The following is a 27151-nucleotide window of genomic DNA, read 5'->3' on the forward strand; positions in this document are numbered from 1 at the left end:
AGTGCAGAGCAGAGAAGGCAGCAAAAGAGAGTGAGAGAAACAGAAAGGAAGAGAGAGATTGAGAGAGGGCAGAAAAGCATTTACCTAACAATAATTGATTGTGATCATTTAAAATCTAATCGTCACTTGTGACAGTCAGGTTGTGTGCGTTCATATGTGGTTTCGTCAGATATCTTGTGAGATATTGAATATATTTTTAGAACGTACACAACAGTGTGTCTCGCGCTGCTTTTCCCGTTCTGTTGTGAAGAGATCGCTGCTTAAAACAACAAACCCAGTGAGAGAGTTGTGAACAAATGACTCTTTTGAACCAGATCTTTTTCTTGAATCACTAAACAAATCTTATATAACCCCATGACACTGTATTTTGTTGTAAACTTATCTACTATACTAAAATAATATAATACTCAAGTTGACTGGGTTCCAAAAATATCAGTGACAAGGGGGCTAAGAGTCTGTCACAAAGTAGACCCTCTTGCAATCAGCTCCAAACCCACACGTTTGGCCTAAAACATTCAGACGCCCCCCCACACCAAGCAAATGCCAGTGTCACTCCCCACCCCGGTGCACCTGCCAGGCACACAAAGGGCCACTTCCTCCCACTGTCTCTGGCCAAGGCCACTGATCCCATTTAATGCAGCCTGCCCCACAACAAAAGGGAGATAAATTAGGGAGGCTTGATGATAGGGTGACTAATCCTTTTGGAAAGACTAATTCTATCGGTGGCGTGTGTAGTTAGGACCAGCTGAAACGTGTGAATTGAACAGCACGCGTAGCCACATCTTTTTCAGAGTGACCTCTTCTCCGAAAAGTCTTGCAGTGGTTCTACTGCGGTTATAACACATGCTTGCAGGGTTTGACAAAGACATTCCTTTCCAATCATAATCATATAGGTTTTCTATATGCATGTTCTGTGGTACGCACTTACAGAAAACTCCAGACAGAGCTAAACCTGTTTTTGCCCATGTGGGTTCGTAGAGAGGCCCTGAAAATAAACACAGACTTAAAATTGCCCCATTTACTCAATTATGTTTACTGTATATTTAACTCACAATTGTAGCAAGCATGCAGCATATCGTCAACATAAGGCCTTTTGGATACCTCTCATGGCAGCTGGTAATGAATCTCTCACCTCCTGTCTGCATACTGAGTGAATCTTTTACAAGATGACTTCACCTCTACCAAACATCAAAGCTCTGAGCATCAGTCCAGTCACACGGTAATCTCACATTCTACACTTCATTCACACTCAACCTCTTCAGATTTTACATTCACTCTTGAAGGCTGGCTTTTTCTAACCGAAGCCCTAAATATTTAAATTTGACTGATCTTAAGATCTCAATTAGAGTGGCATTAACCAATTGGGGTGACTACATTAAATTAAACAAATACAATATAAATTTATACTAAAACTAACGAAAACTAAATGAAACACTGAACATGAATAGATGTATACTAAGTACAACTAAATAATCAAACTAAAAAAAACATTTTACATAACGAAGTAGACCAGAACTTCTGCAAATCGATGTATCGTCATTTGCACGAACAGGCCGATTTGTTAAAATGAATTGGACTTCTCAGCGCTACACTAGTGATTCAGTGAATCGTTTATTTTAAATGTTTGTTTCCATGAACCATTCCAACGAATCGATGATTCACTTATATGTTCACTTAAAAGTTTGGGTGAGCGCATCTGATTACTGCCTCATGTTGCATAATTTAGCATTTAGTGACAGTACACAACAGCTCGTTGGAAAAATAATTGTTGGAATAACTTATTACTGGAAAAGGTACACTATTGTGAAAACATCTGGGCAACTGTCACGCGTTTTAAAAATGAAGTTAGTAGTGTCACTAATTTTAAGGCCAAAGTAAGGCCACAACTTCTCGCAAACAGGGACTCATTACCAGTTCGAGCGGCAGTCAGCGTGCAGCCCAGTTTCTTTGTGCAAGTCGTCTGAACATGTGTTACAGCAGTCGTAGTGCGCATGCATGGAAAGCATCCATACACACATGCGGTCAAAGATTATACTTAAAAAGGCTAAACCCACTCAACTGCGTGTGACACATAACAGCAAGCAAAAAAACATGTATACTATTATTTAAGCACTGCTAACACTGCTAACCAGGTGAGGTAATGAGTCTACCTGGAGACAGCCACAGATGACAAAGCCAATTAAGTGGCTGCTGCCCGAATCAGCAGTGATTAACCCCGTTTATAATGATAAGCCACAAAGCTGCTTTTTAAGACAGGGTGTAAGCTAGCAGCTAGCTTTCCATCCTCCTTGACCATGAGGGCAAGTCCCAATTTAAAGACACAGGGCTGATAATAGCTAGCTCATTATGGGATCAAAAGCGATCTATTTTAGGCTATTCCGCTATACGGCCTGCCCAGGCTTTAGCTGCCCAGGTCTGTGGTCACTGGCGCACTATAAATAAAGGCAGACGACGGGGACAGGCATGCTATAACATTGCTCTACCGGCAAAAGAGGAAGAAAGTCACCACGTTTAAAGCTCAACCAGGACTGAAAAAAGTGATTCAGTGATGTAGAAGAATTATATATGTACAAGTGATGCACAATAATAGGAGTGCTTATTTTTTTGTCATTTAAAAATTAATATTCCAGGTTTAAAACTAGTTAAACTCAATTGACAGCACCATTGGTTTAATGTTGATTACCTTACAAAAATTACCTTACCTTTATTTTTTTATTTTATTTTATTTTTTTTTTTATCCATTCAATAATGAAAAAAAATGGAACCCTAGACTTGTAAAAAAACTATAATACATTTAATGCTTTTGAAATTCATGTAATTGCCCTTTTATTCATTTCTTTTTTTGGTGCTTTGTATCTTCTAATTTGCTGTATTGTCTGCACTACTTGCATTTTAAATGTTTCTACATATTGTCATTGCTGCAAATGCAAATAAAAACTTGAAGAGGGAGCAAAATGTAAGCTGCTTCATAAAGGTTTACACCTCCGCGTTCAAGTGACTCGTTTTCCGCCCTGTTTTTTTAATAATTTGGGTCATTGTGGGTGATTGAAGGCCACGAAGGATGCACCTGATGCATCTTCCAAAATATGGCAAAAGAAGGCTTCTTATCGAGGCTGCCTTCCAAGTATCCTCACAACTGAGATGGCCTTCGACGATGCTTGATGATGTAGCAGCCGAGAGATCCAGCCTAACCAGGCTCCAGCCTTCTGACTGAGAAACAAGCTAAGTAAATATAAGTATTCTAGGGATACACCGAAATTTCGGCCGAAAATGGCACTTTCGGTTTTCGGCCGAAAGAGAAAAAAGGCCGAAAATATGAGCCGAAAATATATACCTCCTCGCCCCGCCCCTCAGTGCTCAGATTTCAATCTGGATCGATCTAGCCATTATCACAGCGCTACCAAACAAAGGCCGATCATGTCAGCGGTGTGGAAATTCTTCAAAGTTTCTGATAAGGACATCAAATTTGCGATCTGCAGTGTTTGTTCAGCAGAAATTTCAAGATATATATATACAGAATACAGCAAGAGATTCTACAGGAAAATGTCACAACTAGCGCAGCTACACCACAACTTGAGACGTATTTATCTGAACTACGCCAGAAGCGGCAATCCCCTTGACTACGGGCGCATAAACAAAGACCGCTTTCCTTTGCTTGCGCGGATTGCGCACAGGTATTTATCTGCCCAAGCACCAGCACAGAGAGTGAGAGTCTATTCAGTGCAGCATCTCATGTTCTTGATGAGCTTTCTGACAGGAGAGACTGTCAGAAAGTTTAGCAACTTTTGTTCTTGAAGAGAAACCTGTCACTTGTAGTTAAATAGAAAGCGGTCCAATTTGATGTGTATAGCAATTACATTACACTTGTTCTTCAGTTGAGGATACATCTGTTGTTTACAGTTGAGGTTGGATTTAGTTCAATTACTGCTGTTTTGCACAATCATTTTCACTTAGTGTACATACGTTTACATAAACATAACAGAGCACTGATCGATATATATATATATATAATTATATATTATAGTTCTATATAGATCATTGGAATAGAGGCCCTCTGCCATTCTGTGTTCTGCCTTTTTGTTTTAATTAAAATTACTGTTGCATATTTAAACTTTTTGAAAGATGCTAGTCAAGTTCATTACTTGACTCTTGTTTTGCATATAATAGTTTTCTAAAACTTTACATTATTTGGATAATTGTTAATAAAATCTGTAAAATTAGATTTTTACAGAACTGAAAGAAGAATAATATTTAATATAGTTTTAATATATTTTTTGTCCAATTTTGGTGTTACTTTCAATAAAAGTGTGATTTATTTTATTGGTTTGTAGTTTTTCAATTCAGATTAATTAAATTCATGAAATTAATGAGAAATTATAAAATTAATACAATTATACACAACATTTGTTTTTTTTTTTTAAATAGGTAAAAATTTCGGTTTCGGTTTTCGGCCAAGTGCATCCTGGATTTTCGGTTTCGGTTTCGGCCCAGAATTTTCATTTCGGTGCATCCCTAAAGTATTCTGACGTTTATGGACAGGCCCCATTTTTCTTCCATTGCAAGTACTTTTCCGTAAGGTAAGGGATGCGTTTTATTGAACAATTTTGTTGCTCATGGGTTAGAGCTCGGAACAACGAGTAATAGTTTTTTTTGTTTATTAAAATATAAGTTAAAAACAACAAGTATGCCACATTCATGAAATATATGTTGTTCACCAGCCTAAGCCGGTTTAACCAGGACTCCCAGCCTGACCAAGGTGGTGCTCCGCTGGTCTCCCAGACTGACCACCTCAAAATTGCCTAAAAAGAGTCAACTGACCAGTCACGAAGTCCAGCCTACTAGATTAGTTTCTTTTTCAGTAGGAAAGTCGGATTTCACAAGAAATAAGTTGTTATCCATCTTTTTCCTGTACATTATAATGTTTTCATGTCTCATTTCATGTAAGCTATGCAAATCCTCGGTTTAAGATTTTAGTTTTTATGTGTATATATATGCATCGGGACCCCAAATTTCTATTTCAGAGCATCTTTTATATCTAGAATAGCTGAGCTGACGGTCCTTCCCCTGTGCCAGCCCACTCAACGCAGAGGCAGAAAGAGAGAGACAGACAATCAAACAGGCAGACAGAATGGACAGATCAGGAGAGAGAAAGAAGCCAAGGCAGAGCACAACTTAGTAATGGGGGGGAGGACTTTTGAAGCGACTGAGCAGATGGAATTAGAGTAGCTGGTGACGGAAAGAAAAAAAAGGAAGTGGCAGCAGTTTTGATCCTGGATAAACAGTCCCACACAACCTTACAACGCTGTATAGAGTGAAGAGGCAGCAGTGTTGAATGCATTTGATATGGGATCTAACCCCAGGCCTCTGCAGTGCATTGGTAAAGGATTCAAAAGCAGAAATTCGTTACGTGTTTAACCGCACATTGAAATGTGGTATGCTTCGCCAGCATTTAATACCTGATCTCCAGTGCCAAGCCGAAATCTGGCACACAGTCAGGCCACGGGGTAAGATGACTTACAGGATGTCTGCTTATTCGTGCCACTGAAGGAAAATAAAAGATGAAGTTTCCCTTTCTTGTCTGTATCCAATATTTATGTTTTTTTTTTTACTTACAGGAAACAACAGAGAATCAGAAAAGCAGGCGAGACAGGGGGAATGGGATTGAGACATAATGCAGACCAAATTCGAACTCTGGTCCCCATGAGCCCACATTCATATCATAAGCATGTGATAAGCATGTGCTCTACCCACTGCACCACGACTTCAACCTTTGCATTTGAATAAATTGAAAATAGAACATTAAATAAATAGTGCACCCATATTCTGTAATTTACTCACCATCACATTGTTCCAAACATAAATGGAACATGAATGGAGATGTATGGCAGAATGTTAGCCTCAGTCACCACTCAATTTTATTGTATATAAAAATTAAGCAATGAAAGTAAATGCGAAACATACTGCTCAACATCTCCTTTTGTGTGAGTTTAATTACTGATTAAAAGCATTACCTAGTGCTTGAGAAAGATGAAAGACAAAAGCAGAGCAACCCCTCTGTCTGCAGGACTTTCAGTTTTGAGAACAGCCATCTTGCAGAGCATTCCTGGAGCATTTCTGAAACACCATGTTGTGGTGGACCATCTCACTGAATGGAAAATGGAGGCCTTGCCAGATGTCTGAGGGCTGGAGGACTGAATCAGCCTTTCTGGAAAAACCTAAATGTGCCTCATAACCCAAAGCCTCAAAACACAGGAAAACCTCCATTCTTACACCACCCAGAGAGAAGTCTAAAGACAGACAGAGTCACACTCATCGGAAACAGAGCTCTCTCTCTCTCTCTCTCTCTCTCTCTCTCTCTCTCATTAAGGTTATGTATCAGGTCATCCTGACATCATCATTTCTTATGTGTTTTTGCAAGGCTGGGCAACAGCCTCCTATTCCTCAGTAGCACAATCACGAGAGCAGGCCTGTAAGGCGAGATTCAGCATTTTAGTGATTTGTTTGTGTATGCGTTAAAGAGAGAAAGTGTTTGCGTGCAAGAGAGATGGAGAGAGTGAGAGTGAGAGTGAGTGAGCTGGCACACTCCTCTCAGCCCACCAGCCAGGAAGCATCAAGTTCTTATTTAGCACAGGAAGAGCAGCTTTGCTTAGCAACTACACAGACTCTCCAATCACAAAAGTTTTCGGAATAATGCTGTTTGGGCGTGGAGCGAGAGCTGTCTGCATGCCTCAGAGGAGTGAACGAGAGGCCACGGGCTGCTTAAAAACACAAAAACCCGCTTTTCATAAAAGGCCCAAATAGCTCAAGTAAAAACTGCTTCTCTGTAGAGGCTACAAACCCCAAAAAACAAACAATGCACATCTCCTACATTGAATTTGTTGTTCAGAAAATCCAGCTTGTTTAATTATGTCACTTGCACGAACTGCTACTACTTATAGGAATTATGCAGATTCACTGACAAGCAGCATTTCCTATCAGACATGTATGCATCAGCTCTAGCATGTTTACCTAACCCTAACCCTGTGGTATGACCGGAAGTGCATTGCATCAGCAATATGGGAGACCAAGGATCAGATCTTACTTTGAAACCTGGAAGTAATCGTGAACACGGTAGAGGTTGCATCTTTCCCCTCTAACATTACATGTTTACTCCACTGATGGTTAGGTTTGGGTTTGGGGTGGGGGTAGTTTATAAAATATGCAATCATCCGCACTGTACTACAGCCTTTACAGCTGAAAACTAGTTTTCTTGAATACTTGACTGTTGTTAAAGTACCAATTTCTTACTTTGTATCTTTATTCAATATTTTTATTTGTTTGAGCCTATTGCCTGCACATTATTACTGACTTTTTACTTTTCTTCAACAACTACTTGAAAACTTAAAACAATGTTAACTCCAATAAGTTACTATTTTGTTGTGGTTGTGCTCAATTGGGATTGAGAATACTCAAATTGCTTTTATATGCAAGCAAAATAGACATCACTGAAATATACTGAAATTAATCGGAATCTAAACAAATTGAATCAAAATCAAAACTGAATTGAGCTTGTGAATCAGAATCTATTTGAATCAGTAAATCTGTATCAATACCCAATCCTACATGACAGCGTAGTATAATACTATTTACTGTTAAAACAAATATATTTTAATTATGGTGGGCAAAAATTTTGTTTCCTCCTTGTTACCAAAGGACAGAGCATCTCCCACGAAGTGCACGCAATAGAGGCACACTTGCATTTAACATTGCTGTTTGAACATTTAGAAATCAGCCTCATTTGAGATTCATGAGCTAATCCTCATGTTAGCCTCAAGGGCGGTCAGTGGGAGGTTTGTAGGCGAAAGCAACATGTCAGTTCGTCATAAGGCACACGCAGGCAGACTGGAGCTGCATCATCCCACAGACAAACCCTGAGGCAACATCTTTACCACATAGTCTTCACCCTTCTCCAAGCAGCTCGAACAGAATTCGACAGCCGTAGGACGTAAATGCACTCAAGTATGTCTCCGAACGGCAAATTCTTTCACCAGTAGTTTCGTTTTCACGTACATTGTAAATTAAAATAATTACTTTGGGCAATATACAATGCAAGAATATGCAATGGGTTGTTTGGATTTCTCATGATTACTTTTAGCCAAAACAACAATCCTGCATTTTCAATCAGACTATTCAGATTTGGAGTGCACTTTTTAATATTGTAATTTTTTATTATAAAAAAAATTCTCCCCCCAATTTGGAATGCCCAATGCGCTCAAAGTCCTCGTGGTGGCGTAGTGACTCAATCCGGGTGGCAGAGGACGAATCTCAGTTGTCTCCGTGTCTGAGAGAGTCAATCCTTGCATCTTATACGTGGCTTGTTGAGCAAATAACCACGGAGACATAGTGTGTGTAGAGGCCCACGCTATTCTCCGCGGCATACACGCACATCTCACCAAGAGCCCATCTAGAGAACCACACATTATATCAACCACGAGGAGGTTACCCCATGTGACTCTACCCTGCCTACAACTTGGTTGCTTAGGAGACATGGCTGGAGTCACTCAGCACACCCTGGATTCAAACTCATGACTCCAGGGGTGGTAGTCAGCATCAATACTCGCAGAGCTACCCAAGCCCCTCTTTTTAATATTCTTAAATTGTTTGGCTGTTGAATAAAAATGTTAAAATCCCAACAGGATAAAAAACAAAATGCATCCTCCAGCTCATGAATATGGAACAGGGATGGAATTTGAGGCCAAACAAGGGCCTGTATCTAATGAGGAATGGCAAGCGTTCCTAAATAAATGTTTCCTCAAGTTAATGCCCTTATCCATTGGAATAAAACTTTGTCAGGTATCTTTGTCAAGCAGTTTTGGATTAGCAGACTAGCAAGGGGCTCAATTAAAGCACAGCGTTTCTTGCACAGTGGCAGCTGTGTACTCCAGGATTTTCCATCACCACAGCAGATGGGTTGCCATATTAATCATGAAGCTGATGATCGCAATCGACGAAGGGTCCTGATATGAGAAACCAATCATAAAACAACACTACATCATAGTGCCATCTGTTAACACAGACGGGTGGCAATGCCAGCCTAGGCAACCCTTAAACTTAACCAATGCTCTGTCTTACATTTTAGAAACTTAGGGGCCGTTCAGACTGACATTTTTGCATCTATTTTTAGGCATTTCTCCACGTAAACATGATCTAGATGGAACCTTGACCATTGCGCATCTCACTGTTCTTTTTTTTCCACATTTCGCGACATTGTTTCATTAAGTGTCTAGTTATTTTAACACAAGAACATGTTTGGTCTGAGTGGCCCCTTACTCACAAAACAGGCATGTGATGTACAGACATTGGTAAGTTAATTTTTTCTTGAAGATCAAATATGACAAAAAATTCATGACCACCAATTATTGGACTAATTCGCAAATTTATATTGCACACAAGTAATTTCTGGGCATACATAATATGAGCCATATGACAGAACAACACCATAGGGGATGCATTTCATTTGGCAACAGACGTAGACCGGCATATGCAAGCATTGGTCGTGCAATGGCCACCAACACCCAGCCTAAAACACAATGAAAAGTGACGGCTCGACTCGGCATGAGTAACAAAGCTGTGGGGAACAAAAGAGGCAGCAGGTCTTCACCCCTGCATCAGCCAGTGGAGAGCTCCAGCTGACGCACTCTAAACAAGAGGTCACACAGCAGAGAATAGAGGGCATAACCTCAGAGAGCCCCTGACCACCCCCTCACCTCCATCTCTCCAGGGAGGGGATAAGACAGCATCTCTTGGGAACTGTTAAGCCATCAAGCGCCCCTTTTAAAATTCAGCCTTTCAAAGAATAGGCAGCCAAAAATGGATTTTGACTTAGCTCGAGTCAAAACCCAGGCGGTCGGTGTTGTTTGAGCATCTGATTCGGGGCAGCGGGGAATGTTTGCTGGCCGCCATGATGTGGTATAGACTACGGATGTGTGGTCTGACTGCGCTGGATAAATAAGAAGCACTAGGAGTGTTTGGGTGGATTGAATTGTTGGCAGTCTGGAGGCAGTGCAAGCGGCAGTGCAGTACAGAGCGGCATTAGGAAGCGGTGCGGTTCACAACGATGAGGTCAGCAGACAGATGGGGATGAAAATGAGTAGGCAGTATGCTCATTTTAATCTTTTCCCCACAGCTGATCCAGGCATTATAGACGCAAACTTGCACGCACATGGTGACCTCCATTCCCCGGGCGCACACATTTATTATGGCCGTTGCCACCTTGGGTCGGACACTCAGTTGATTGGTTTAGTCTCAGGTTGGGAGTCATCTGTAATTTGATGAAGTGAGAGAGGAGAACAATGGAGAGCTTGATATCCCCTCTATTTAAAGGCTCCACGGGCCTTCTGCATCCAATTTATTACTTAACAATATTCTCACTGGAGTCTTCATTTTTGGCAGAACAATGTGCATGCAGTTGAATTGTGCGGTTTAAGGGAAAGTTGAAACTCCAAATAAAACAGCATGACACAATCATTTATACTGTATCAGAGTCTATTCATTCAAAACTGGAGCAAAACACCAGTTCAATCTGCAAAGCAAAAACAGACTCATAAAATAGAATATTTAAAGAGGATAACATCTGGTTGGTGTCCCTTATGCTTATTTTTCAGACTGGGCAAGTAATCGTCCTAAAAAAATGGAGTACAAATTGACACTACAGCAAATGGCTTCTGGTAACGGTTTGCACCCATTTATTTGCCATTTATTTTTCTGTCTTTTATCAAACAACCATCTGTCCAGTCAGAGAACCAAGGTCCACATGATTGGCCGAACTGTCTGAAAGGAGAGGGGGCGGGGTTGTTTTAGTCGACTGGCTTTGGAGAGAGGTCACACGTTACGGCCCTTTGACGACACGTCAAGGCTCTGGCGGACAGGGCCAACAGATACTTAATGATAATTCACCACCCTCTCCAACAGTCTACCCACTATGTCAGCCAGACCAGACAAAGTCTGCATGCTGCCTTAATTTGATTCAGCTTTATCCAAAACCAAATTTTAACTCCTGTCAAATAAAACAGCAAACCCCACTGCTGTGTACACGTATCATTAAATAAATATCCTGAGGATTCAGATATCTTACATTCATGGCGACCAGTCTCTCATCAAAGTAATATTTGGAAGCAGTAATATTCTATGTTTATAAAGTAAACATAGATGTTTCAACTGAGGTTTGGTAACAAAGCTTTTGTTCATCCTGATCTCATGAAAATGATGTGACCGTGTCAACATTTTGACGAAATTATATTATGAGGATCAGTACACATATCGTGGTGGTTCATAGGTGAAAGGACCACTGTGTGCTCACAAACAGAGGATGTTTTTATTGGGAATTGCTCTATCATGTTAAAAGCTCATCTCTAAACTAAATGCAAATGTGCAATGAAAAACACAATTAGCTGAAACAACCACATCAATTTGTGATGCAAATATGACTGTTTGACTTACATGCTTTGCTAGACTCGTACCCCTGTCCTTCGCGTTGCAAGTGTAACGCTCTATCAGTTGAGCTTCCACGCAACTACATCGCATTACAATAAGCTTGTAAATGTAGTTGGTTGTGCAATGCAAGCATTAAAACGCATCGCTTTCAATACATGCACTATATTAAACGTGTTTTGATATCATACGATAGTATTGCTTCACTCATGATTTGTGTGAAAGTAAATAAAAGTAATGGTTGTTGTAGCGCCTCTAGTGTTCATTTCACCAGGAAACTGCTACATAAAACTCATTTTGCAAACATTAAGGAACAGTAACGTGATTCTTTGAGACCAGGTTGCTTTTGCTTGAATGAAGAAACAGGCCAAGGCAAGCAAACCTGTCAAGCATTATAACAACACGGGTGAATATTACCCATGTTGTTAAAGCACTGGATGGGTTTGCTTGCCTTGGTCTGCTGGAACGTGGCTCCCCACAGACCAAGGCAGTTTGCAAACTGGGACACACACTTCTTTTTGACAATGAATCACAGAAGGGGTGTACAATTCTTAGCTGGCCCCTGAATTATTTTTACCCTGCTGGATAGATTATGACCCCTCTAGTCCTACATCATTATGGAAATGTTTATTGTGAAATTCAAAGAAATATAGGAGGTGTACAAGAATTGGCTTTTTCGCCATTGTGACTTTGTGTTATATTCTATCTAATCATCTAGCATCATGGAAATGGAGTTTATTGAAACCAACTAGATAGATGAAAAACAAACGAAATAGGATCTGGCAAAGTGTAAACTGGCCACTCAGCGACCATTTGACAAATATCAGTCCACGCTTTTCCCAAAGAGAAGCAATCGTCATATACATGACACTGCATTTCTGAAATGTGCCATGTCTCTCACATTTACCATTAAACTGCATTTGCCTGGCAATGCATCCCAATCCTGCTGAAGTGACACCATGGTAACACATACATAGTGTGTAGAACCATTAGCACAATCGCACACAACAGCTGCTGCGTGGAGGTAGCAGCCAACCCGAGACTCTAGTGCTTTTGTCCTCTAGCTGTGTCTCTGACCCTGGCGTGGAGCCTGATCAGACACTGGGAGACCCAAGGGCAGCGGTGACCCTACAACAAATGCTTTTGGAGAGTGACCTCAACCCCCCACACAAAACAATGACGTGCGTAGCACTCTTACTTCTCCACCTTGAAGCTCATTACTGGCTTCCCCAAGCTTCCCTATCTCTGGCTCCAATAAAATACATAAATGAGGCCCCATTTGTCATATGCAGATGCCTGAGTTCATCCAGAGGCACAAGAGAAATGCACCATGGGGGCAGGATGCAGGCCTGCAGTTTACTTTAATTTCAATATGCTCAAAAGTAAATATATATTAAAGGTTAATCAAAATTGTTTTGTGAGGAGGCACTTGTGCGTGACATCCAAACTCAATGTGTAATAGGTGTTGTGTGATCAAATAGAGCTCAACCCTCATACCTACAACTGAGAAAGATCAACATTTGTGCATGCAAGTCAATATTGGTAATGAGTGATTTCACAATGCAAAATGCACATTATTTGCAAAAAAGCAGCTACCCAAACACATTTATAATGATTAGGCAAATTGAAAAGTTGCAAACTCACATTGTAAGATGTCTTGTGCTTGTTTCCCAGGTCAAATTTCCCCTTTAATTCATTGAGGAGCTTCTGCAGTGTGCTGCTCTCCTCTTTCTCAGTATAGTCTTGATCCAGAAGAATATAAGCCCTCCAGTTCGACGAGTCGAAGCCCCAGTGACAGGTTCTGTTCTCTAGCCTTTTGTGACTGTGAACCACGAACTTGTGGGTCGGGAACATGAGCCTGCAGTCCAAGCACTGTATACACGCTGCGTTGGGGTTCGAGTAGAGCTCTGGCACGAAAAGGCCCTTGCACTTCCCAAAGCATTCGTGGTAAACTTTGAAGCTCTTCTCCGTTAGCTCCAGCTCTATGGAGCACGAGAATTCCTTGTCGGCGTGTGGAGGGAACGTACCGCCGTAGATGAGGGCATTGCAGAGCCGCTCTGCGTCTGTTTGGGTGATGAGTCCGCACGAGGGTGCCGAAAAGGGCAGGATGCCCATAACTTTGAGGATTTCCAGCTGATCCGCCGTGCACCTGGAGCAGTAGATGTGCAGGTCGTCGCACACCGAATTAATCTGCTGGAGGGAAAACTCCCGCAGGACGCTGTTGAGAATCTGCGGCAGGCAGAGGCGCTTCTCGCCGCCCACCACAAAACACGAGATGGTCTCGCGCTCCAGGACCGTCTCGCAACGCTCGGTGGAGCGGTCGGACGGGATGAAGAGGGGTCCCGGCATGACCGGGGGTGTCTGCGCGGGGAGGCTCACGAGCACCTCCGCGCTCTTTTCGTCCTTCTTAAACAGCATATCCTGCTGCCACCGGGCCGAGAAGGCGGCCGGTCCGCCAAGAGAGCTCATTGAACTCAGGTGAAATTGCTTCAGAGTTTGCTGAAGTCCTGGATGCGGCTGAAAGCTGGAAGGAGCCTCCATGTTTAAGAGTGCAAATTAAAATCCCCCGGCTGCGTGGTCACAACAAATTCAGCGAACGTGAACGGGTAGAGTCAAAACAGTCCAGAGCGGCGGATGTCCATGTCACTTTTGAAACCTTGTTGTAATCCATTGAACTGTTTCATAGGAAAATCTCGAGTGGGTTTCAGCCGTAGCCTACCTAAAAGAACAAGAGTTCCTACCTAAGAAAATATCCTCCCAAAAGTGTACGCTTTCATCCTATAAATATATAGGCTACTTATATATCTATATTATTGACATGCTCGGATCCGTGCAACTTACGCACAAAAATGTGGACCAAGATCGTCGGCGCAGTTGGTCTGCCTACGCTTTACTATGTGTGACTCTCTCTCTCTGTGCGTGTGAGTGCGCGCGAGCGTATGTATGTGTGTGTGTGTTTGTTTGTGTCTGGTTCAGTCATTGAATCCCGGCCAAGAATGTGACTGACTCCCCGGGCTGGCTGTTCCATGAAAAGTTCACCCCCCCATCCCCGCTACCAGAGCAGCTGCAAAATCGGGAAAATCAACTACACGAATCATTCGGTTCTTATCATTTCCGCGGAGAAGGGGTGGAGTTACTACTCTAGTCTAACTTTCATTAACAAACATTACAAGTCAGTAGTGCATTGGCTATACTTATTCTACTCATTTGAAAGTCACTTTGCATTAAAAGCATCTGCTAAATGACTGTTAACTGACAGCAGTAAACGTTCAATATGAAAATATTTGAATCAAAGTTTAATGTTATTTGCATTTAAATGTACATGAAATAGGTCTAATAATTTTTTATTGTTGTATAAAATTATATAAATAACAGTAAGTTCTGGTCCTCGAATCTGACTGGATTCGCAGCTTTTCAAATAGCGGTGGGGATTCTGATTCATTAGATTTAATTCAATGATTCGTTCATCTTTACTCCAGTAGGTGGCGACAAAGGAGCATCTTTTTTAGGCTAGTAATGAGTCGATCATTGACTTAAGTGATTTGGTAAAAAAGACAGTTCACTGTTCACCTCCAAAACAATGGAAGTGAACGAATACGACTGTTCAAAAACACTGATTCATTTATGCCACTAGTATAAACGAATCGAATATCGTAACGCCGCTAGTTCAAACCATAGTATTGAGAGCAGTGCAGAGACCTGAGTTGCGCTTGATGCTTTGGCTTGCTTGTGAATTGCTTAAATAATGTCAACACTTTATAAATAATAATAAAAGTTAATCAAAATTAAATTAAAACGGAGATATGCAATGCAACAATTAAAATCTTTTTCGAAACAAAATAGAAGTATAATTGACTCTCTCCACGGTATCTTTGCGACCTGTCTTACAGTTCTTGGTGTTGTTCTTTGAACATTGTAAACATGTTCTTATCTTAGAATGTCATTATGACATTATGTCTTTAAATGTAACAGCACAGTTTGGAAAAAAACATATAACTCATTTTGTTTTGTTTAGATTGGGTGGGATTGTGACATCCAACCGCTTAATTTGTTTTTTGGGGAACTTGGAAAGTTGCAATAATTTTTTAATGGTTCGTTTTGGCACAAACGACTAAAGCGGGTCTGCTTGAAACACAACCCTAAGTTCAATACATTTTCCATTAAATTCTGTTTCATGCAATGATTGATTACTGTGCTAAGCTGAACAGTATGTTTTGGCTTCAAACATGCAGACCTTTAAGTTAAAGAGAACATTTCATTCTGCATATGGTGATGTCTGTGATGGAAATAAAATGTAGGCCTATATACGTGTAAGCTAATTATAATTACAAAATGAATTGATAAAGAAATAGACCAAACATGATGCAGAACATTGCATACACACTCACTAGTGTGTTAGATACATTGTGTAAAATCCTTCTTTGATATGGCCCGACTTCTTCATCGCAAAAGTGCTATTATGTGCTACCTTAATATGTTGCTGAATGTGGTATGTTTGATCTAAAATCTAACTGAAGTGTCTTATTGAAAGGCCTAAATATGTATACAGTATTTTAGGCAAAAATCATTGGCAAGTAATAGCTAAAACAGTGCAAGAACACAATTCAGAATGATTGGAGAATATATGAAATCAAATTTGACATGTAGCAGTTTTCCCCCATGTTGTAATATGATTCTAAGCCACCAGAGGACACACATACATCAGGATAAGCCAAACAAAAGACTTAAACAATTTTATTGTCCTACATATTTTCACAAAATGTGCCATAAATACAACTGCAGAGACTTTCTGCTTTAAAATATCAATTCTAGCAGTTACACATAATCAATAGTAAATCCATCCCTCTTCCATAGATTCTACACCCCAACCAAATAAAGTAAATTAAAACAAATAAGTTTTCCTAAAAAGGTAAAAAGGCATTGTCTGCGGAGCTTGAGGCAATTTAAGAAACAAACACAACATACAGAAGGTGCAAACATGCACAGTAGCTTGTTTAGTTTGGAGCCTATCAATACATTTTGATGATTAAAAAGGTAATAATAATAAAAAGAAAAATAAAAAAAATCATCTTTATGGTTAATCAGATGACGCACATTTTTGGTTTTTTATACAGTCTCGTCTTTGTGACATTACATCAGAATTAGATATTAATGCAGTGTCCTAAAAGTTAGGTTACATTAAATATTTCTAGAGTTTTGTGATCATTTTAAACGAATTTCCCTACCATTACTAAGTCTTTATTTCACACTCTTAAATAGTAGACACAACAGTAGATACAAGTTGACAGCAACACACTTAAAGGAATAGTTCACCTTAAAATGATTATTCTCTCATCATTTACTCATCCTTATGGGGTCTCAAACTCGTCTGACTTTCTTTCCTCTGCAGAACACAAGCAAAGGTATTTTGATGGCAATATGACGTAAATACCATCTATATGACTCAGGTGATTTGATCCATTCTCCTGAAGTGATACGATCGGTATTGGATGATGCATCAAGCACGAGGAAGTGTAATCAAGCTTCAAATTATGATTGCGTCTACGAGACTTCAGATGGCAAGATGTATAGTGAAAAAAGAGTTACATTTGGTGCGTTTCTCATCCAAACCCAATTGTATCGATTCAGAAGACCCCTCCAGTTAAACCACTTGAGTCTTATGGACTACCTTTATGCAGACTTTAAGTCCTTTTCATAGCTTTAAAGTGTCAGACCCCATTGACTTACATTGTATGGGTACTGTAAATACACTGACAAAATATTTTTTTTGTATTCTGCAGAAGAAAGAAAGTCAAAGGAGTTTGAATAATGACAGAACTGTCCTTCCTCTCAGAGCAGAAGGGTGCGGGTTCAAGTGTGGAAGATAAGTGTGCCACTGTCACATAAACCAAAAAAAAAAAAAAAAAAAGAGACAAACATAATAAACATTTCAATGAGGAGGAAATACTTCCTGGAAATGATTTTTTAAATATGAAAAAAATAAAAATAAAAGTTTGATTCAAAAACTAAATTAAATAAGGCTTTAGAGTTCTGTCCAAATTCATTTCTATCTCTCAATGCATTACACGGTCTCAACTGACCTTTCCCATCCAAACAGTGGTTGCAATTAGTTAAAAATATCAGTTTTATAGTGTGAATCCAGTGACTGCATCACTACACTGCTTCTGTGGGAAGTTGGGGTGGCTTATCCTCATACTTTGGTGGAGGGGTTAGTGGTTCGATGGTCACCACCCCTCCTCGAGCAGGGCTTTGAATATTCAGACGAATGTCCTTCAGATGGAGCTTCTCTGACTTGATCCTGCGCACTCTGAGAGGCCTAAGGATGCGACTAGCTCTACTGCTGCTGCGTGCGGGCTGGGAGCTGGAGGTGGGTGCCGCAGCCTGGGGTCCAGAGTCAGGCATTGCCTGAGGGGCCTCTTGCCCATTACCTTCCTTTGGTTGCTGGCCTTCACTTTCAACAGCACCAATAAGATCTTCGTATGAGGGTAGCTGGCAACTCTGTCGCAGGTTGCTCTGACGAACAGGGTACTGTCCACTGTTGACCGCTTCCTCATATGTTGGGACATCATAGGTGGGTGCTGGCTCTTCATTTGATCTAATAGTTACATAGAGAAATGAAGTAACAATTTGTACAAGGGTCAACATACTGTCTGATCAAACCAACCTGGCTGGATGCACATCTGTTGAAAATCTAACCCCTGTAAGGTGGTAACAATTTACAATTGTTCACAAAATGTTCCTATAGATCGGTTCAAAAAGGAGCACTATCCCTTCCATCTACATTAAACACCTACATAACCATTCAAAGGTTTGGAAACACAATAAAAGTTTTATTTTTGTGAAACAAAATGATCAATTTATTCAACCAAATATGCTTTTAGAAGTATCAAGAATTATAGTAAAGACAAAACAACTATTTCTATTCACAGTTGAAGTCAGATGTTTACATACACTTAGGTTGAAGTCCACTGGGAATGTGATGAAAGAAATAAAAGCTGAAATAAATAATACTCTCTACTATTATTCTGACATTTCATATTCTTAAAATGAAGTAGTGATCCTAACTGACCTAAGACAGGGAATGTTTTCTACAATTAAATGTCAGGAATTGTAAGAAACCGAGTTTAAATGCATTTGGCAAAGGTGTATGTAAACTTCTGACTTCAACTGTAAATAAATGCTGTATTCTTCAAACTTTGTTCATCCAAGAATCCTCCACTTTTTAGGCATCCTAGCCGTCAATTTATGGATCAATAACGTGATGCTATTTTTATTTTGTCGAGAATTATTCAACAATGCAACACAATTACTTGAATACACCTCTTTTATGATGGACATGTTTTTAATTATTGAGTTTAAAGTCATTTTGATATTTTTTCTGGGGCTTAAATAATAAAAAAAAAACATCATGTGCTGTACCCATCCAGAGTCACATGCAGTGCCTGTTTAGTTTCACTTTGTCATCTGAAAGTGAAAGTGGATATTTAGAGTATAAAAGGACCAAAATATTGTTCTGTTTTTCACCCACACCTAATATATTGCTCCTGAAGATATGAATTTAACCACTGGGGTCTTATGGATTACTTTTATGTTTCCTTTATGTGATTTTTGGAGCTACAAATTCAGATCACCAATCACTTGCATTGTATGGACCTACAGAGCTGAGATATTCTTCTAAAAATCTTTGTTGGTGGGATATCATGAGGGTGAGTTAATGATAAGAGAATTTTCATTTTGGGTAACTATCTTTTAAGTTACATACACTCATGTATTCAGGGTGCAAGGAAAGTATTTTAACACCTTTTACTTGGTTACGCCACACCACATGACATTTCAATTAATTATTTTTGTAGAAGATGCAAAGGATATGTTTTAAATTGTGAAACATGGACTTTACAAACTTTTCACATGCGTTTTATGCTAGATTTCTAAAAGAATGCTCACCTCGGACATTTTTTGTCAATGACGTTTATTCTAGATCTTTAGATAAAAGGTTTATCCTTGTATCCACTTCACATGGATTTTACAACCAAGCTTTTCTAACAACATCTCAACACCTCAAACTTTGATTCATCCATCCACAATACTAATTTCTAATTATTTAGCACTCAATCTTTGAAGTTATTTGGCACATTCTTCCATTTTCTTTTTATTTGCCTTGTTCAAGTGTGGCTTTTTCTTTGAAAGCCTGAAATCACAAAATCTCAGAGTCTGCTCTCTGTTGTAGATGAAACTTCTGTTCCAATGTACTTGTCATTGAAGACACCAGTTAAGGACCTGTAAAGAGTCTGTTTCTCAAACTAGTGACATTAAGGTACTCATCATCTTCTTGTTGTGCAGATGCACAATTCACTTCCCTCTCTATACTGGTTAGCTACAATTTGACTTCTTTTAAGACAGTAGTGCATGAAATAGCCTTAATCTTTCAAAAGAACATCAGATACTATAGAACTACAGAGGTTTTATTTTTGGCCATTTTTTAAAACCAAAATTTGACTTAAAAGAAATGCAAATGTACTCAATCTTAAGAAAATGAAAAAAATCCCACTGTATTGTGATGTCCATACTTCATGAAGAAGCACAGCCATTTTCAACTATACAAACAAAAATAAATGTTTCTTGCGTACCAAATTAGCTCATCAGAATAAGATTATGTGACATAATTTTCTGAGTAGACTAGAGTATTGACTGCTCAAAATGGGACTTTGAAATTACGGGTTGATGAATTTTAAACAGTAATAACAAATTTGCAGCATTACTAATGTTTAAGGTAGTGTTTTTGATCAATTTAATGCATCCAAGGTAAAGAGAAGCATCAATTGCTTTCAATAACAAAAATGTCTTTGTGTTTCCAAACTTTTGAACAGTCGTACAAGTAATTTTAAAGGGATGGCTAACTCATCATCATTAGGCAGAAAGTTAGCATCAGTTACTATTCACTTTCATTTGCATGTTTTGTACATACAATGAAAGTGAATAGTGACTACGTTTGTCAGTCCCTGAATAGTGACTTATGGGGCTTTTCCACTGTGGATAGTACCTGGTACTCTTTTTAGTACCACCTCGTTCGAGATTCCAAGCGAGCCGATACTATATGTGACCTTAAAATCCTGCAGATCATTGGATTTCCAGTACCTGACATCAACCCGCTACTTTTTTAAAGTTAGTAACAGCGATAACAGGATAATTTGTTCACACGCCTTTCAAATTGTGAAAAAAGAAATGGCTGTGCACAAAACCATGCCGTGGTCAATAAACGAGGTACAGACTGTCCACTTGTTGGTGAAGAAAGAAACGATCTATAGATCTAAGATCTATACTCTGCTTGAAAGCTTCACTTTATTTAGTTGACCAGCTACTGGAAAGCTTGCTTCTAAAACAACCAGGTCAATTTAACTGTTACACTTGTGTAAAATCACCATGCAACAACTACTTTATGCAGCAAAATGAGCTAGTAGCTAACAGCTAGCAGTTGTGTTATTGTTTATGGTCAGTAATGTTTGTGTTGTTTTTAAGATGATGTCACGGCAGTAGAGGCGGCGCAACTATGACGATCAGCCTATAATCCCACCAATGTTGAGGCGGCACTAAACAGCAGTGGAAAAGCGAGCTCAGAAAAGTAAAGCGAGTAGAGTCGAGACGAACTGTAACGTGCAGTGGAAAAGTGCCATAAGAATGTAAGTCCCGATAGCATTCTGTCTATCACATCCTTTTGTGTTCCACGAAAGAAAGAAAATCACATGAGGTTGGAATGACATGAGGGTTAGTACAGTACATGATCACAGAATGTGAACTATCCCTTTAATAACACAAGATGATTGAGCAGTACTCACGCCTCATCACGGTCCACATATTCAGGATTGCCTGTGACTGCAGTTTCCCTGTGTCTCCTCTGCTTCTTGTTCCTTAACCCGAGACATATAGCCAAGAGTAACATGGCTATGCCGGCTCCCACTAGCACATAAGCAACAGACGAAGTCTTCCCTTGATCTTTCACAATGCCATCATTCGGAACTGGAGTTGTACTATTTTGCAGCTGTGTCACTTTGGAAGGCACAACGCTCCACACAATCATGACAATTCCAAGTGCCACCAAGCCCACCCCAAGCACACAGAGAGCATACTGGGAGCCTGAGCTACTGCCCCCTCCACTGGGGGGCGAACGCCTCCTTCCTGAACACAGAAGCTGCCCACTGGAGCACATTGCTTTAAATGCTCCTCAAGAATAAACACATACAGGGTGCAGTCCAAATCTGGAAGACGAAGTGTACCACTGTGACATAAAATCTGAAAAAAGAAACAAATATTATTTTATATATATTTCAATAAGGAGGAAATGCTTCCTGGAAATGACTGGGAATGGGGCCCAATAGAAAAACAATCCTTTGGCATGGTGCCACTCTAGAGGTCAAATGGGAACCTGGCTTTCCAGCATATCATGGAAATGATTACCATGTATGCAGGGGCGTAGCAGTCATTTTAAAAGTGGGGGTACACAGCTGTCAGTAGGTGGCTCACACAGATCCAACACTTAGTCAAATATTGATATATTACAGTATATATTAATATACAAGTATTATATTAATATATATTATAAAATTATTATTTACTTTTAATATTTGCAGTATTTTATAGATTCAAGTATTGCAAAATAATTGCAAAATTAGCCTCAAAAATAAAGGGCATCTTGTGGAGTATTTGCTTGTTTCACACCTGACAAAAGACTGAGCACAAGCTTGTCCTGAATAAATGATTTAATAAATTACAATATGACAACTATGCATGTGCACAATTTAATTTGTTACTCTGTGCTTGTGCATTGTGGGATTTAAATGTATCCAAGTGGCTTGAGTGTTTTGACTACGTTCACCAAAATTCGTTCAGAAACATTTAATGATTCAGTGACCATTTCTGGTGATACTAGAATGTGGTGACAAATGAGTTTCTTGTGTGAAACAAGTTAGTCACTGAATCAATGATCTACATTTCATTTTCATGTATAAAAAAAGCATGTCTACATATCTATTAACTTCAGTAAAATGTGTTCTAAGATCACAGCAGATCTATCTTTTTCCTACAGTTTGTCGACTGCACACCAAAATAGAGGTAAAAATAAGGAGCTGATATTAAAAATAGCTTTAAATATTTAACACAGATCTAGTAATCTGCTTTAATTGGCAAAAACAACTGATCAAACTAGTACCTCACAAACATAATGTAAAAATTATAACTTAATGGAGACTCATGCGCCGATATAAACTCCACTTACAATGTGTGCTTAAAAGAAGGATTGCCCATTGTTTTTTTTCTGCAGTGCATTTCACGTAATGCTGCCAATCAAGAACGATATGCCGATAAATAACTCATTTGTCTGTTCCTCATCTCTAGATTATTAATTTAAATCAACATTAATACCAATAAAAACATGGATAAATGAACATTGTTGAAAGCACATTTGTAGAAATGAACAGAGCCGTCTTGATTGGACTGTAGACTGACGATCTGTTACGTAAGGATTGTTTCGGCTCATGAAACTCACCTGTGATTGGCTGGATGGTCGCTCAATCAGCCCAAAGGAAAAAAAACGCAAAGAATACTGTATATAAATCCACCATTTGGACTCAGTATGGGTTTAGCTTGGAAAAGTGCGGGGGACAAATAACACCTTTTTAAAGAAAGCGGGTGACGTATAATTAATAAATAATAAAAATAAAATATTTCTGTCTAGATTTTCAAAGTTGGACTGCCAATAATTCCAGAAAGATATCTTAAAACCTTTTTGGATTGTGGTTCAAAGCATACTTTCCTTTTTGAATCCCTTTTCCTTTCTTTCTTCTGCAGAACACATGTAACACATTTTCAGAAAATATCTCAGCTTGGTTGGTACATACAATGCAAGTCAACGATGACCAAAACTATAAAGCTCAGAAAAAAACTCAAAGACAGCATAAAATTAATCCATACGACTCCATTGGTTTAATCCATGTCTTCTAAAGCGATTTAATTGGTTTGGGGAGAAAACAGAAAATGTAACTCCTTTTTCACTATAAATCTTGACATCAGCCTTCTTGGTGATCATGATTTCAAGCTCAATCACACTTCCTAGCACCATCTTGCTTTGCGGATGCGTCAAGCACCAGAAGACATGGATTAAACCACTGGAGTGATATGGATTACTTTTAAGATTTCTTTATGTGCTTTTTGGAGCTTCAAGTTTTGGTCACCATTCACTTACATTGTATGGACCTACAGAGCTGAAATATTCTTCTAAATATCATTGATTTCTTCTGCAGGACACAAAAGTCATACACATCTGGGTCCGCCATGACCCAAATTATGAGAGAATTTTCAGTTTGGGGTGAACTATTCCCTATTTGGTTAAATTACATAGAAATTAGGTGTTCAGTGTGGTTCCGTCTGAAAACTGTTACATATTACCCACATTCAATGGTTGAAAACCAATTGTGGGTCACATGATATGAGTCTAGTATTTGTTTGAAGTTCAAATAATGTTGAAACTACAACTTTTATTTATTCACATAAGAATAATAATGTTACATTTAAATAAAATGTCCATTATATTCAGACAAAAAAACTTGGTAGGAACTGCCAAGGTGGACTTCTGGGCAGCAATACTAAGTGACAAGAATAATTTCAACGATACAGTAAATACATAAAAGATAACATTTACAAACCACATCTATAATCTTTTCCACCTTCACAGTTCCTTTCATAACTTTAACAGCTTTCAACAAATGTCCTGTATAGTAAAGATTAAGACTTATCAGGAAGACAATTACAGTTGAAGTTAGAAGTTTACATACACCTTAAACTCAGTTTTTCACAATTCCTCACATTTAATCATAGAAAACATTCCCTGTCTTAGGTCAGGAAGGATCACTACTTTATTTTAAGAATGTGAAATGTCAGAAAAATAGTAGAGAGAATTATTTCAGCTTTGATTTCTTTCATCACATTCCCAGTGGGTCAGAAGTTTACATACACTTTGTTAGTATTTGGTAGCATTGCCCTTTAAATTATTTAACTTGAGTCAAACATTTTGGGTAGCCTTCCACAAGCTTCTCACAATAAGTTGCTGGAATTTTGGCCCATTCCTCCAGACAGAACAGGTGTAACAGAGGCCTCCTTGCTCCCACAAGCTTTTTCAGTTCTGCCCACAAATCTATTGGATTGAGGTCAGGGCTTTGTGATGGCCACTCCAATACCTTGACTTTATTTTCCTTAAGTCATTTTGCCACAACTTTGTAGGTAGCTTGGGGTCATTGTCCATTTGGAAGACCCATTTGCGACCGAGATTTAACTTCCTTGCTGCTGTCATAATTAATCCACATAATTTTCCTCCCTCATGATGCCATCTATTTGGCGAAGTGCATCAGTCTCTTCTGCTGCAAAACACCCCTACAACATGATACTGCCACCCCCAGGCTTCATGGTTAGGATGGTGTTCTTTGGCTTGCAAGCCGCACCCTTTTTCGTCCAAACATAACGATGGTCATTATGGCCAAACAGTTAAATTTTTGTTTCATCAGACCAGAGGACATTTCTCCAGTCTGCCTTTTTTTATGGCAGTTTTGGAGCAGTGGCTTCATCCTTGCTGAGCAGCTTTTCAGGTTACGTCGATATAGGACTCATATTTACTCTGGATATAGATACTTGTCTACATGTTTCCTCCAGCATCTTGACAAGGTTCTTTGCTGTTGTTCTGGGATTGATTTGCACTTTTCACTCCAAACTATGTTCATCTCTAGGAGACATAATGCATCTCCTTCCTGAGCAGTATGATGGCTACATGGTCCCATGGCGTTTAAACTTGTGTACTATTGTTTGTACAGATGAACGTTGCACAGTTAACTTAGTGTATGTAAACTTGTGACCTACTGGAATTGTGATATAGTCAATTAAAAGTGACAACTATTACAATAACAACAAAGCATTGTTCACTTGTGAATGTGGCACTTCAGTAAGCTCAGGATGAAAATGGGGATTGGGAGTCATTAGCAAAATCAAATATAGTTTTTTATAGCATACAGTAGAATTACCAGTAGTTCATGCAAAATTATCCCATTCTATTGAGTTTTATTTATTTTAATATGGTTTCATTCAGACTGCATTTTCTGCATTATGCATCATTTTAAGGTGACATTTTTAGCAACGGCTGATATGAACGATTATGAACTCAGGTAGACCACTAATAAAAATCATGATTGCTGGCAACGTGGGACGTTTCTGCATGACTCATCTGCCTGTGTGTGTCATTTATCTGAGGGGGAAGAGTGAATGGTCAAATATGCATTTTAATGTTACATTTTTGATTTACAAAAAGTAACCTGAGGGTGAAGAATAAATTAATGATTCTGTTATCACTTGCAATTCATGGTTTGAGAGTAAGGAAGAGAGAGATGACAGAGGATGAAAAACAGAGCACAAGCAAAAAAACAAAAACAAAAAATATGAAAACGATGGTTTGCCACCCAACAAGACCTGTAGTGTAAAGAACTGTAAAGTGTGTGCACTAATTAAAGAAGTCGTCCTGTTGTACTTTAAGTTTTGTCCTTTTTGCACAGTTCTGTCTTAAATGAAAACACTATTTTAATCAAATGCAACTTTAACAGCTTTCTCAGGGTACGTGACATGTCTTCAAAGGACCATGAGAGCAAAGAACATTCGATTCTGGTCAAAACAAAAGAAACATAAAATAGGGAAATATGATAAAAGACCAAGAAGGCCTGTCCGAATAATCAGAGCAACACTTGCTCCCTGTCCTGAAGTAAACAGACTCAGAATCACTGGTCACTAAATGCCCCCCATCTAAACATGGCATGGGACCTCGTGACCTTGTCTGAGCTAAGTTTTCCTTACATAATCAATGGTAGAATTATCACGGAATAACAAAATAGCTCTTGGAAATAGGGGGATGGAAATAACAGATTTGATAGTGTATCCCATAGTCAATTGTAACCATTAACATTTAACCCTTGTGAGACCGTAGGGACATTTTTGTCTTTTTTTTTTTTTTCTTTCAATCATTTTGGCTGTGTTAATGCCAACAGCATAAATTCTGCCAAAGGTGTGTATTTTGGGGGGGATTTTGATATTTCAACCTCAGTTCCTATAATAAATCTATAATACACTGTGTACATCAAAGGTTACACTCAGGACCTTAAGGACAAAAATGTCCCAATTGAAACCAATTAAAACAGCAAAATGTTATCCCAGTGCCATTAAAGCATAAAATCATGAATTCTATGATATTATGCCTTCATTTCGGAGCCCTGGCTTCAAAATTGTAAGTTTTAATTTTTTCAACCAGATGGTGCCATTGTTCTCATGTTTAGCCTATGGAGCAAATACATGCTTTTTTCCCTATTTTCTGTATTATAGAGCACTGCCAGCCAAATGAAGAATTGATGCCGCTAAAATTGTGAGGGTGTGTTGGTATGGATGTCAGAGTGTGATTTGTATGTGTGTATTGAGAAATGTGTGTGTGTGAGAGAGAGAGTGTGTATTTATCACTTTGTGTGGACCAAATGTCCTCATAAGGATAGTAAAAACCAAAATGTTTGACCTTGTGGGGACATTTTGTCGGTCCCCATGAGGAATACAACTTATAAATCATACTAAATGATGTTTTTTGAAAAGGTAAAAATGCAGGAAGTTTTCT

The 27151-nt window shown here is 39.1% G+C and overlaps 2 protein-coding genes across 2 annotated transcripts in view; both read right to left on the minus strand.

Annotated features, from left to right (window-relative positions):
• The window catches only part of LOC127632727 (ski oncogene-like), a 45544-nt gene extending 31036 nt beyond the window's left edge, over nt 1-14508 (minus strand). Inside the window, exon 1 of the mRNA XM_052111470.1 lies at nt 13114-14508. Coding sequence (XP_051967430.1) covers nt 13114-14010 — 897 coding nt within the window. The 5' untranslated portion in view covers nt 14011-14508. The remainder of the gene's footprint in view (nt 1-13113) is intronic.
• A 1708-nt stretch (nt 14509-16216) lies between these two features.
• The window catches only part of LOC127632923 (transmembrane protein 51-like), a 12446-nt gene continuing 1511 nt past the window's right edge, over nt 16217-27151 (minus strand). Inside the window, exons 2-3 of the mRNA XM_052111766.1 lie at nt 21303-21756; nt 16217-18064 (exon numbers count right to left, since the gene is read on the minus strand). Coding sequence (XP_051967726.1) covers nt 17623-18064; nt 21303-21673 — 813 coding nt within the window. The 5' untranslated portion in view covers nt 21674-21756 and the 3' untranslated portion in view covers nt 16217-17622. The remainder of the gene's footprint in view (nt 18065-21302; nt 21757-27151) is intronic.

The sequence above is a fragment of the Xyrauchen texanus genome, chromosome 39 (assembly GCF_025860055.1).
Source record: "Xyrauchen texanus isolate HMW12.3.18 chromosome 39, RBS_HiC_50CHRs, whole genome shotgun sequence".
NCBI classification, from domain to species: Eukaryota; Metazoa; Chordata; class Actinopteri; order Cypriniformes; family Catostomidae; genus Xyrauchen; species Xyrauchen texanus.